Source organism: Schistocerca gregaria, chromosome 9, assembly GCF_023897955.1.
Source record: "Schistocerca gregaria isolate iqSchGreg1 chromosome 9, iqSchGreg1.2, whole genome shotgun sequence".
NCBI classification, from domain to species: Eukaryota; Metazoa; Arthropoda; class Insecta; order Orthoptera; family Acrididae; genus Schistocerca; species Schistocerca gregaria.
This window is the reverse complement of record NC_064928.1, coordinates 144706404-144719138: the sequence shown is the minus strand read 5'-3', so window position 1 is coordinate 144719138 and position 12735 is coordinate 144706404. Positions and strand designations below refer to the sequence as shown.

The following is a 12735-nucleotide window of genomic DNA, read 5'->3' as shown; positions in this document are numbered from 1 at the left end:
ATGACCACAATAGACAAAGCTTTACCTGTGAATGTAAGATAATCCCTATGTATTACGTCTCCATGCATGTTGTCAAATATGTCTAGGAAACCTGCATGCTCAGTTCACTAGACAAACACTCAAATGAGTTATATGAATGAGTTATATTACAAAATGAAAAGATACAAAATACTTAACTTTGCAACTACACAGATGTGTCACCTGCATGCTCAGTTCACTAGACAAACACTCAAATGAGTTATATGAATGAGTTATATTACAGAATGAAAAGATACAAAATACTTAACTTTGCAACTACACAGATGTGTCACAAGAAAAGAACAACATATGAAATAATCAAGCTTCTTCAATATAAACAATTCCAAGTGTGTGATACACAAGCGAAGTAAATAGAGTTGATGCTGCTACTGAAACCGCCAGTCTTGAGGCTGCTATTCAACCAGGCTGTCACCAGTCGGTCGCAGCGCTTACATCCTCTTCACGTAGAGGCCGCTCCTGTTGCGTTGTTGTCCTGGAGAGGGGTCAGTCAGTGTGCAATTGGCTGATGTCTTCTCATAGCCATCTCTTCTCTATCATTCCTCACTGGCATGTCGACACTTGACTTTACGCCAAAACACTATGTACCCTATTAAAATCATAAAAATGTTAAACTCGGCAGCAATAGTTTAATCTGTGAATATAAGATGACACTATATTTTTCAAATGACCAATTCTGGACAGAACCCCTTCTTATAATTGCATAAATATGGTTGTTCCCTGTTGATTATCATTTATATGGAAAACCTATCAGGGAAGTTATAACTTTGTGCAATGACAGGATGTGAACCTGCACCCTCATCTTTTATGTGCAGAGCTCTGTCTGGGTTAAGGTTCCAGTTTTGAGTCTCACTTTGGCAGACAGAAAGGTTCACAGCAGCACAAACTCTGCTGGTGAATGACACATTCATTGCAGTGATTGTGGCTTTTACAGCATATACAAACAAAAGTTCTGTATCAGTTGTTATTATGCACTGGACTAACATATAGTGTACCCAATTGTCAAGTGTCATCTACTGCAGAGCTGTTTTTGATCTTAGCAATTGTGTTCCCACATAATTCTTGAATGGCTAGAGCTGTGTCAACCAAAGTTATTGCACACTTCTCACTAAATAAGGGATAAATGACTTTTGGTGTAGAACATCTGCAAGGATAAGAATGAGAGGACAGAGAGTTGCACATAAAACCAACCCAAAACATTTTATAGAAGTGTTGCATTTGGAGTCTGGGAGGTTGCTAGACTGGTTGCTGATAGTCTCAATAACATTTAAGTCCACATTTATTGAAACAGCTATGTAGAGTCATAGAAAAAATAGAGTTATGTAGGAATTTTTGGAAAGAACTACACATTCAAGAAACAATTTTTACATGATTTCACATTCAAAAGAAAACATTCATCATCTTAAAGACATACCTGCAAACACTGAGACTTATAAACAGAGATTGGTGTGTGATCAGCCAGTTAATTCATAAGGTGGATTTAAAATGATAGAATGAATGCTTGATCTGGTCCATATCAAAGAGAGAGAGGAGCTATGACATGTTGCTGTAGTCTACTTGCTGACTAGAATGTTGAAGGATTCTGAAAAATTGGAAGCATTATTAGATGTATGACATGACTGAGATAATTCTGAAGTGAAAGTAGTGATGAAAACCTCAGTGCAGATATCAGTGACTGAAGGTATTGCAGAACAGTATGCACAACAAAAAATGGACTCACTTGGCTAAGCAGTCCCTTTTACAGAATTGGGTATAATAGTTCTGCAAAGAGCATTTCATTCATTCATTCATTCATTCATTCTTTCACAGATTATGTTCTGTTCATACCTAGGGATTCGTACACTTACAAGCCAGTAATATACTTTCTAATAATATTTGTAGTTAATAAATTTAGTGAATTTAGAACTTATTGAATATATTGGCTGTTACAAGTCTTTAGAAGAATATAGGTACAACAAAATTACATTCCCCCTCTGTGTACTATCAATTACCAAAACTCTTGTGTTATTATCTTGAACCCTTTACAAAATAAAAAGGGTTTTACCTCTTCACACAACTACACTGTATACATGAAAGCTTAGCAACATTTTCAGTCTTGAAACTACCTGCCATATTAATGCAGAGTGAAAATTAATTCTGGAAACAATCCCTAGGGCTATGGATAAGCAATTTCTCCACAATATATTTTCTTCCAGGGGGGCTAGCCTGCAAAGTATGCAGGAGAACATGTGTGAAGTTTGGAAGGTAGGAAACGAGGTACTGGTAGGAGTAAAGCTGTGAGGGCAGTCATGAACCATGCTTGAGTAACTCAGTCAGTAGAGAACATGTCCAGAAGAGCAAAGGCTGTGGGCTCTATGAGAAAATGACATACCTTTTTGGACTTATCAAAGACATCAGACACACTTGACCATAGAATTTTGTTACATAAATTAGAGCTGAAACTTCCTGGCAGATTAAAACTAAAAAATAAGTTTTGCAAGTTTTGCAGGAGAGCTTCTGTGAAGTTTGAAAGGTAGATGAGGTACTGGCAGAAGTAAAGATGTGAGGATGCATTGTGTTTAGTGCTTGGGTAGCTCAGTTATTTGAGCAGTTGTGCGCAAAAGGTACAGGTCCCGAGCTCAAGACTCAGTGCAGCACACAGTTTTAATCTGCCAAGAAATTTTATATCAATGCACACCCCACTGCAAAGTGAAAATCTGATTCTATAAACTAGAGTTACTAGGAACAAGAAGAGTGGCTAAAAAGTGATTTAAACCATACCTAGAATATTGGGTGCGACTAGAATATTGGGTGTGACAAGTTGAGATCTAACACACTACAAAAGGGTTTCTAGTAAAACACCTATCAGATCTAAAATATACACTCCTGGAAATGGAAAAAAGAACACATTGACACCGGTGTGTCAGACCCATCATACTTGCTCCGGACACTGCGAGAGGGCTGTACAATCAATGATCACACGCACGGCACAGCGGACACACCAGGAACCGCGGTGTTGGCCGTCGAATGGAGCTAGCTGTGCAGCATTTGTGCACCGCCGCCGTCAGTGTCAGCCAGTTTGCCGTGGCATACGGAGCTCCATTGCAGTCTTTAACACTGGTAGCATGCCACGACAGCGTGGACGTGAACCGTATGTGCAGTTGACGGATTTTGAGCGAGGGCGTATAGTGGGCATGCGGGAGGCCGGGTGGACGTACCGCCGAGTTGCTCCACACGTGGGGCATGAGGTCTCCACAGTACATCGATGTTGTCGCCAGTGGTCGGCGGAAGGTGCACGTGCCCGTCGACCTGGGACCGGACCGCAGCGACGCACGGATGCACGCCAAGACCGTAGGATCCTACTCAGTGCCGTAGGGGACCGCACCGCCACTTCCCAGCAAATTAGGGACACTGTTGCTCCTGGGGTATCGGCGAGGACCATTCGCAACCGTCTCCATGAAGCTGGGCTACGGTCCCGCACACCGTTAGGCCGTCTTCCGCTCACGCCCCAACATCATGCAGCCCGCCTCCAGTGGTGTCGCGACAGGCGTGAATGGAGGGATGAATGGAGACGTGTCGTCTTCAGCGATGAGAGTCGCTTCTGCCTTGGTGCCAATTATGGTCGTATGCGTGTTTGGCGCCGTGCAGGTGAGCGCCACAATCAGGACTGCATACGACCGAGGCACACAGGGCCAACACCCGGCATCATGGTGTGGGGAGCGATCTCCTACACTGGCCGTACACCTCTGGTGATCGTCGAGGGGACACTGAATAGTGTACGGTACATCCAAACCGTCATCGAACCCATCGTTCTACCATTCCTAGACCGGCAAGGGAACTTGCTGTTCCAACAGGACAATGCACGTCCGCATGTATCCCGTGCCACCCAACATGCTCTAGAAGGTGTAAGTCAACTACCCTGGCCAGCAAGATCTCCGGATCTGTCCCCCATTGAGCATGTTTGGGACTGGATGAAGCGTCGTCTCACGCGGTCTGCACGTCCAGCACGAACGCTGGTCCAACTGAGGCGCCAGGTGGAAATGGCATGGCAAGCCATTCCACAGGACTACATCCAGCATCTCTACGATTGTCTCCATGGGAGAATAGCAGCCTGCATTGCTGCGAAAGGTGGATATACACTGTACTAGTGCTGACATTGTGCATGCTCTGTTGCCTGTGTCTATGTGCCTGTGGTTCTGTCAGTGTGATCATGTGATGTATCTGACCCCAGGAATGTGTCAATAAAGTTTCCCCTTCCTGGGACAATGAATTCACGGTGTTCTTATTTCAATTTCCAGGAGTGTATTAACATAGGTGTCCCACAGGGAATATTTAGGCCCAGTCTTTTTTCTTATTTATACTGATGATTTCCCACAGCATGTCGGATGTAGAGAAAAAAACACTGTTTGCTATTAACACCAACATAGTGATCATAGCTAAAATTCGAACACACTCGACAGAAAAGGCTAACACAGCCCTCAGAGATGTCCACAACTCATCACTGAAAAATAATGTAAATGTAAACGTAAGGAAAACTAATTGTATGTGCTTCTGGTTGAATAAATAACACAGTGATGTAAGGTTAAAAATGTTATGCTTTGTGAATACTTGAACCAGTCTGCAATATGCCTCAAATTGATGTCAGCCTTCATGTTTGACACATAACAGCTGACTGGGTAACAAATAATTCCCAGCCCTTGGTCAAAAGGTAGGGTTCTCATGGACCCCCGATACAGACTAAGCCCAGGGAAGGGTGACTGCCTGAACTGTTACCTTCTCAATTGTCAATTGGCCACTCTGTCTGGAGTTCAGGAGGTACGATCTTAGGTGTGAACAATCACCTGAGGCAGGTGAGCCCCTCTCTTAGGGGTGCCCCCAGTCAGATGAAGTGTGCCATCAGAGGCATTGGCAATCATGGGAGATTTTTTCACAATGAGCCAATCTTCTTCATCTCAGTCTAGTGTTTTAGTGTTTTAAGAAATATTGTTAGAGAGACGAAGAAAGCTTTATGATGCACAAATTCCATAATTAAATAAAAACATTATGCAGTAGAGTGAAGACAATCTCCAGGAAGCAATAGAAAAATTCATTTACCAATTTACTGAAATGGGATCATACTCAAAGGCATGAAGTGATTATTTCTTGTCTATTGTACGAGGGGCAGTCAGTAAGTAATGCACCACATTTTTACTCAGCCAATTTCAGGTGAAAAAATGTGGAATTTTAGGTCTTCAGATTACCAGTTTCAGTGAGCGATGACCATTTTCAGATCTGTTTTATATCCTGCTCTAAAATAATAAAGCTATAGTGGTATCAACAGAAAATATACATGCTGCACCTATGGCTTTATTAATTTACAGTAAGTTATAAAACAGATATGAAGATGTATGAATGCAGAATCTGAAGGTGATCATTGCTCACTGAAACCAGTAATCCAAAGATCATAAGTTTTCTGATCAGTGGCAGAAAAAATTAATTCATTTACACTTCCTGGATCACTGTTGTAATTTGTGACCAAGTCATCGGGGAGCAGTGCGAGGAAGATGTAAGGTGTTATGTAGCTAAAAGAGTGGAGATGGTATAGTGTGCTTAAATTCTGAATAAAACAAAGCTGCTTTCAGAAAAAAATTGTGTTTCATTACTTACTGAATCAAAACTTATAGCACAAACCCAATTGAATAAAGGTCTTACAGAACACTTTTTAGGGGAGAAGGATGAGACAGGGCCACTGGAAGTGAACACAAAACAAATTGAGTCAAGAAGCAGATCTTGAAGTAAGTATTTATTTATTTTTTTATTCATTCATCCATCCACAGATCATCTCACAATAAAATAGAATTTGTCGTCATAATATGAGAGGCGTTCAATATGTAATGCAACACTTTTTTTTCTGGAAGCAGACTGGTTATATTCAGGACTCTTTACACCATATTATTCCCTACTCTTCTGGCTACAAAACTCTATTTTTAAATGTAATCTCCATTGAGTGCGAAAGTCTTACACCATCTTATTGGGGGGCCTATGTACCTGCACGGTACCACTCTACTGGTATGTTGAAGCCCACATCTTGCTGCATCAGTAACCTCTCCATCATGCATATACTGTGTCTCACAAAGTGCAGCCTCCATTGGGCCAAAGAGATAGAAGATCTCTATGGTCTTTTGTTAGGCAGCAAGGAATTGAGGTGCATACACATTTGAATACCCCCACTGGTGGCCGGGTGTGTCAGCACTACCAACAGAGACGGCAAGCTGTTTGATTGCAATTTGTTGATCACCGCATGTTCCAACATTGCAGGAGCCAGAGCTGTGTGCAGCCAGCTGGCATGTGGGAGAATGGACAGGTTTGTATGACCTTGCAATGATGAGAGACACCTCACAAAATAACTCACCATGCTGTTGTTCACTGTAGAGATTCTGCAAGTGCTTATGAATATCTGTGATGCTCTAGTTTTCTGCCCATAGACTCAATGACATCTGTCTACTTAGAACACACGTTCATTACAAAAGCCAGTTTGTAGGTTACATATAGTGCCACCACCTATCGGAACATCATGAAACTCTATGGGGCGAAGCGGTAAAATCCCACGATGTCTCCCAACAAATTCCACATTTTTTCACCCAAAACTGACTCAGAAAAAAAGTTTTACAGTACTTATTGAACGTCCCTTGTCCAGTGAAAATAGATAGCTCAAAATAGGAACCATCCTGGCTCTTGCCTCAAGTGATTTAGAAAAAGTACAGAAAACCTTAATCAGAATGGCTGGTCAGAGCAGATTCACTCCCTCGAAACATGAGGTTAGTGCTGTAACAGCTGCACTGTGTCATTTGGTTGGTCGCAACTGTACAATGTTCTTTGATTTGTGCACAATTTGTTTCAGATAACTCGTTATACAAAACATAGTTTCATTCTTCATAATTTCACACACTAAGGATACCATTCAGTGACTCCTGTACTGTGAAAGTGCCCCTCGCACCAACTGCAGTCTGTTGATAAAGCTGACTTCATGCTCGTTCATATTCACTCCTCAGTCCACCTGAAAAACCGAATCAGCACCCTCTTATGATGAGAGAGATGTTGAACTCTGGAGAATGCTCAGAAATTACTATCATGCACTTTACATCTTGTCACATGATTTCTTTGTGAAAGGAATAAACCATGATAACAGCTTGAAATGCAACAAGATGTATGAAGAATGTTTTAGCTGCCTTTTTAAACAGATTTATTTAGTGATCCTTTTCGTTTTCATGGACAGTTTATTATATTATTTTATTCACTGATAGAAAATGCTATCTTGAGCTAAGGATTCCTATGATATTGAAAAGGCTGGCTTAGTTACAATGTTTTTCAGATCTGTCATGATGAGATTCTTGAGGAGGTATTCATTAATTCAAAAACTGGCTTGCGCACATCTCATCATGAAGGAGAGCCTGCAGGAATGTGGAATGAGTTAAATTCTACATTTATGTAAATTTACACAGAACAGTATTAGCTGCCTACATACTGACAAAGTTAAAACCTGTGTAATATGACATTAGTGTTAACCAGAATTTACTCCCACAAGTTTGAATACTGAGCAAGAGCCCTGTGGTAAGACAAAAAAATTGCTTTACAAAGACCTAGGTTCAATTCCCAATGTGGCCATCCAGATTTAAGTTTTCAAAGGTTTTCCATAAACACTTAAGACAAATGATAGGTCCTTTGAATGTGACAGAATAAATTTTATTCCATGTCTTTCCCCAATCTGACCTTGTGTTGTCTCTCTAATCATCCTTCAACCACTTCGTATACAAATATAATAAATTATTTTTTCACTGTGGTTTATTCATTTGGGAATTTCCAACTTTCTGATTAACCTCTGGCTTGTTAAAGAGTTTTGCACCACAACAGACATGGATGCAGTATCTATGTGGAAATGACTTTTTATAAGAACACTACATGCGTAAATTTTTGAGTTCATCAATAAGTCACTCTTGTTACTAACCACAGAAACCATTAAGAAGTAAATTCATTGGTGCATAAGTGTTAGTGTAAAGAGGCTAGCAAGTGGGCTAGCAATTCCATTTGCAGGTCAATGTGATGAGAGAGATTTATAATTGCAGAGTAGGCAGAACTGAGCTTTTTGTTAATTCATCCTCTTACTTTGCTATCTCAGTTTATTATCCATCTGAAAGCCTAAGAATTTCACCATTTGTGTGTGGTACCTATATGCCATTTTTATTTTATGGAATTGCATAATGTGAGACCCTGTAGAATTACCATGACAATGTTTATGAGATCTTGTGTTGCTTATTCTGTAGAAAATATTTCATGAAGGCTTGTTGACCTATTGTTAAAAGCTTATTGTCAGAAGAGTGGTTCAGTATTCTGCTACTCACTTATCTCAATTTCTATAAACAGGTCTTCAATTTTGACTCATTGACTGATTACAAATGCAACTCAAATGAAGTGCCATCAAGTCAACACAATATGTTTGGATACATACCACCATAATCACAAGAGTCATTGCATGTCAGTGACCTCATTTTTTTAATGTCTTTTACTCTTCATTCGGAAAAACTGATGCCTATTGGTGGAGTACTGTCTGACTGAAACTGCACAAATATTCGGTTAGATCTTGATAAGGTTCCAGTGTGGTACAAAGATAGGCAACATGCTTTAAATGTTCAGAAAAGTAAAATTTGTGCACTTCACAAAACAAAAAAAAAAAAAAACCTATTACCCCATGACTACAATATCAATATGTCACTGATGAAATCAGCCAATTCATACAAATACCTGGGTGTAACACTTTGTAGGATATGAAATGGAATGATCGCATAGGCTCAGTTGTAAGTAAAACAGGTGATAGAGTTTGGTTTATTGGTAGAATACTGGGGAAGTGCAATAAGTCTACAATCGAGATTGCTTACAAACCACTTGTGCGACTGGTTCTAGAATATTGCTCAAGTATGTGGTACTCATACTAACTAGGACTTACAGAGGATACTGAATATATGCAGAGAAGAGCAGCACAAATGATCAAAGGTTTGTTTGATCTGTGGGAGAGTGTCACATAGATCCTAAAGGAACTGAACTGGCAGACTATTGAAAATATTCCCGAGAAAGTCTGTTAACAAATATCCATCTTTTGATATGCAGCTCCTTGTATTGGTCGTGTTTGCAGTTTAAAATTTTTGGATGTGAGGTCTGCCAGTTATACAAAACACCGTTTTTCTCAGTACCCAAACATGTTTCGGCTCCACTGTGCCATCATCAGTGGGTTTTCGTTTTTTTAATTTATTCTTTACATTTGGTGTGCATGAACTTTCTGGATCACTTTTATGTTAATTACTACAGGTAGCTTGTCATGTTTTCGTGTGGCAAGCGCTTCCATACTCCAAATCATGAAAACATGTTGTGATGCATACATAACTATAACAAGTATTTTCCACAAATAACAGTAAAATACTACACCAGGAGTAGCGAAAAAGTATTTTAAAAAGGTTTCCAATGTGATTATGGCCACACAAAGGGAATTAACACAGTTTGAATGTGGAATGATAGTTGGAGCTAGAAGTGTGGGACATTCCATATTGGAAATCGTTAGGGAATTCAGTATTCTGAGATCCACAGTGTCAATAGTGTGTCAAGAATACCAAATTTCGGGCTTTGCCCTCCAATACGGACAACACAGTGGCTGATGGCCTTCATTTAATGACCGAGAGCAACTGCATTTGCTTATAATTGTCAGTGTTAATAGAGAAGCAACACTGCATGAAATAACCACAGAAATCAATGTGGGATGTGTGATGAATGTATCCATTAGGCCAATGCAGCAAAATTTGGTGTTAATGCACTATGGAAGTAGATGGCCGACACTTTGCTAACAGCATGACATTGGCTGCAGCCCTCCCCCGGGCTTGTGACCATATTAGTTGGTCCATAGACAACTGGTAAATCATGGTTTGGTTAGACGAGTCCCAATTTCGGTTGGTAAGAGCTGATGGTAGAGTTAGAGAATGGTGCAGACCCCACAAAGCCATGGACCCAAGTTGTCATCAAGGCACTATGCAAGCTGGTGATGGCTCCATAATGGTATGGGCTGTGTTTACATGGAATGGACTGGGTCTCTGGTCAAACTGAACCAATCATTCACTGGATATGGTTATATTCAGCTACTTGGAAGCCATTTGCAGCCATTCATGGACTTTGTGTGATTGGTTTAAAGAATATTCTGGACAGTTCAAACTAATGATTCACCCATCCCTTGTTCGCATGAAACCCATCAAACATTTATGAGACATAATCGAGAGGTCAGTTCATACACAAAATCGTGCCCTGCAACACTTCTGTAATCATGGACAGCTAAAGAGGCAGCATGACTCAGTATTTCTGCAGGAGATTCCCAAGAACTTGTTGAGTCCGTGCTACACCAGGCAAAAGGAGGTCCAAGACGATATTAGGATGCAACCCATGACTTTTGTCACCTCAGTGTATGTGGCCACAACTGCCAACTTTGTGTCCATGTGGATGAATGACCAATGCCAAACTGTGGTCAGGAGGTGAGTTAACTGCCCAGTGGTGGAATATGCTGCCAACCAAGACCTGTTCAATTTCAATTGCTGCTTTGCAATCCGTAACATCTGGATCCTTCTGCCGACAGCAGTATCTCTTATTTGTGCAGATAGAAGTTGTCCTTGCAACACATCCTTCATTCACATAATCCTGAGGGTCTTGATCTCTGCTAGGCCCCTGCCCCAGGACCTTAACTCCAATCATGCTGTACCCACAGTCTTCCCTTCCTCTGTTCTGTCAGCTCCTCCCAATCCTCTGCACCACACCATCATCATGCACTGCGCAAACTCGCCAGTTCCGGTGCTTATTTGCCAAATTCCTATCCTGTACACCAGCTGCCTCCCTTCGAGCTGTCAGCCACACTTCCCCATCTCTCTCATGTCTATTTTGGGAGTTGCTAGTTTGTTACGTTTACTCCTATATTACTGATAATTTCTTGTTTAGAAATGTTCCACATTGTTTTCATATTCTTGGCATGTTTTATCTTTTGAGTTCTGTTCATGTTCACCTTTTTTTGGTTAATGCAGGTGTTTCACTGTTTTGTAAACAGACGGGGAATTTGACAATACTTCACTACAGCTTTCCACAGGAACACTCCACAAGGGGCATCTAACAACAAAATCCACAATATATGCTAATCAAACTTGTATCACGCCATGCCAGACATGTATCAAGTCAGTATCTCTTTGTAAAAAGCCGTAATAAGTATTTATTAGTATAAAACCATAAGTAAGCTTCGTGGTGTCGAAGTTATAAGTCAAATGCAAATATTATGTTTAGAAGGTATTTAGGTTATGAGCCAAAACTATTTCTTTATTCACCACGAAAGTGAGTTCTCCCCCGAGCTCTCTCTTTCTCTTCCTAGTGCAAGATACTTTTATCGCAGGCCTTATCCAACATTATTCTTGCCTGTGTCCTATTTCACCTTTCTTTTCGGGAATAAAATAAGGCTAAAAATGCGTAGAACTCTGTTTAAATAAGAGTGGAGTTTCACCTACATTGTACCTTTCCCGTCCAACAAACACCATTGAAATAACCACTCACATCAAGGGTGCTACGATCGCCGTAAGTCTAACAGCGTATGAACCTGAAAGTAGCACTTTGCAAAACACAAACACTGTGTTTAATATTGTATTATCCCCTTCATTGCAGTAACACAGCCCTAACCCCAAGGTAGTGTCATATTGTAGTAAGGCTTTCACTAAAAATAAAATGAAAGTAACTTTCTTCAAGATCTAATTTTTTGTGCGACTTATGTTAGTTCATTACGTGATTTAAGTAACATATGTTACTAGCTCTATAAAACGTGTTTTCTGCGGTATCTTTATAAAGCTATCTATAAATTCATTTCGCTGATTTCATTTTTAGATATTGCACTTTCTACTTATTGAAAGAAAGATTCCGTACTTCTCTGCACGTGCTACTTTACGTAATACGTAATAATTCACTACCAATTGCGTCAAAGATAATAGAGCAGGTGGGGCGGCGAATATGAAGCATAGACAATATGAAGGCTCACACAACATACAGTGTCATTTCCGGTTCCGAAACAAGTTGACGTGTGCCAAAGACATATAAATATATAACAGCTGTTAACGCAGCGTTTTAGGGTCTCAGTAGAGCGCAAAATGTTGGATTTGTTTACAATATTCAGTAAGGGGGGTATCGTACTTTGGTATTTTCAAAGTACGAGTCAGATTTTTACACCATCTGTAAATGCGCTTATACGAAGCGTCGTGTTGCAGGTAAGTAACCAAAATTTGTATGCATGTTTCTTACAGCGTGACTTTTCTACGTGTTTATTTGTGTATATAACTAAAATTGTTGCTAACTTAGCTGTTGTCTTTCCAACCTTAGGTAATCGTAGTGCTGTCAAAACTAAAAGTCAAACACGCGCATTTTGGTCAGAGGGTGTTAAGTTTATTATTCCAATTGCGTTTTAGCAGTTTTTAAAACCGCTGTTATGATGTTACAGCCAGCACTTGGGAAGCAACATTCGTGTTACTGTTGATTAGGTTGTTTTCGCGTGACTTTTCGTCACTGTTATTAGTCGAGATTTCGTATCTTGCAACAGACTGTCACTTGTGCAGGCCTAAGGTTAATAGTAATCGGCTACATGTTTATCAGATGAGACAAAAGTAAACAATATATACACGCGTTGCT

At 40.3% G+C, this 12735-nt stretch overlaps 1 protein-coding gene and 1 long non-coding RNA gene across 3 annotated transcripts in view; one reads left to right on the top strand and one right to left on the bottom strand.

The window, feature by feature from the left end:
* Nucleotides 1-136: 136 nt before the first annotated feature.
* Nucleotides 137-12037, bottom strand: LOC126292088 (uncharacterized). The gene is made up of 3 exons (XR_007551994.1): nucleotides 11980-12037; nucleotides 1451-1618; nucleotides 137-625 (listed from the first exon to the last, which is right to left on the bottom strand). It is a non-coding gene; the product is annotated as an uncharacterized LOC126292088 (long non-coding RNA).
* LOC126292086 (signal recognition particle receptor subunit alpha homolog) overlaps nucleotides 12036-12735 on the top strand; it is an 81951-nt gene continuing 81251 nt past the window's right edge. The window contains exon 1 of one of the 2 annotated variants that reach the window (XM_049985902.1): nucleotides 12036-12317. In XM_049985902.1, the coding sequence (XP_049841859.1) occupies nucleotides 12201-12317 (117 nt within the window). In that variant the 5' untranslated portion in view covers nucleotides 12036-12200. The remainder of the gene's footprint in view (nucleotides 12318-12735) is intronic. The other variant, XM_049985903.1, reaches the window with a different exon arrangement.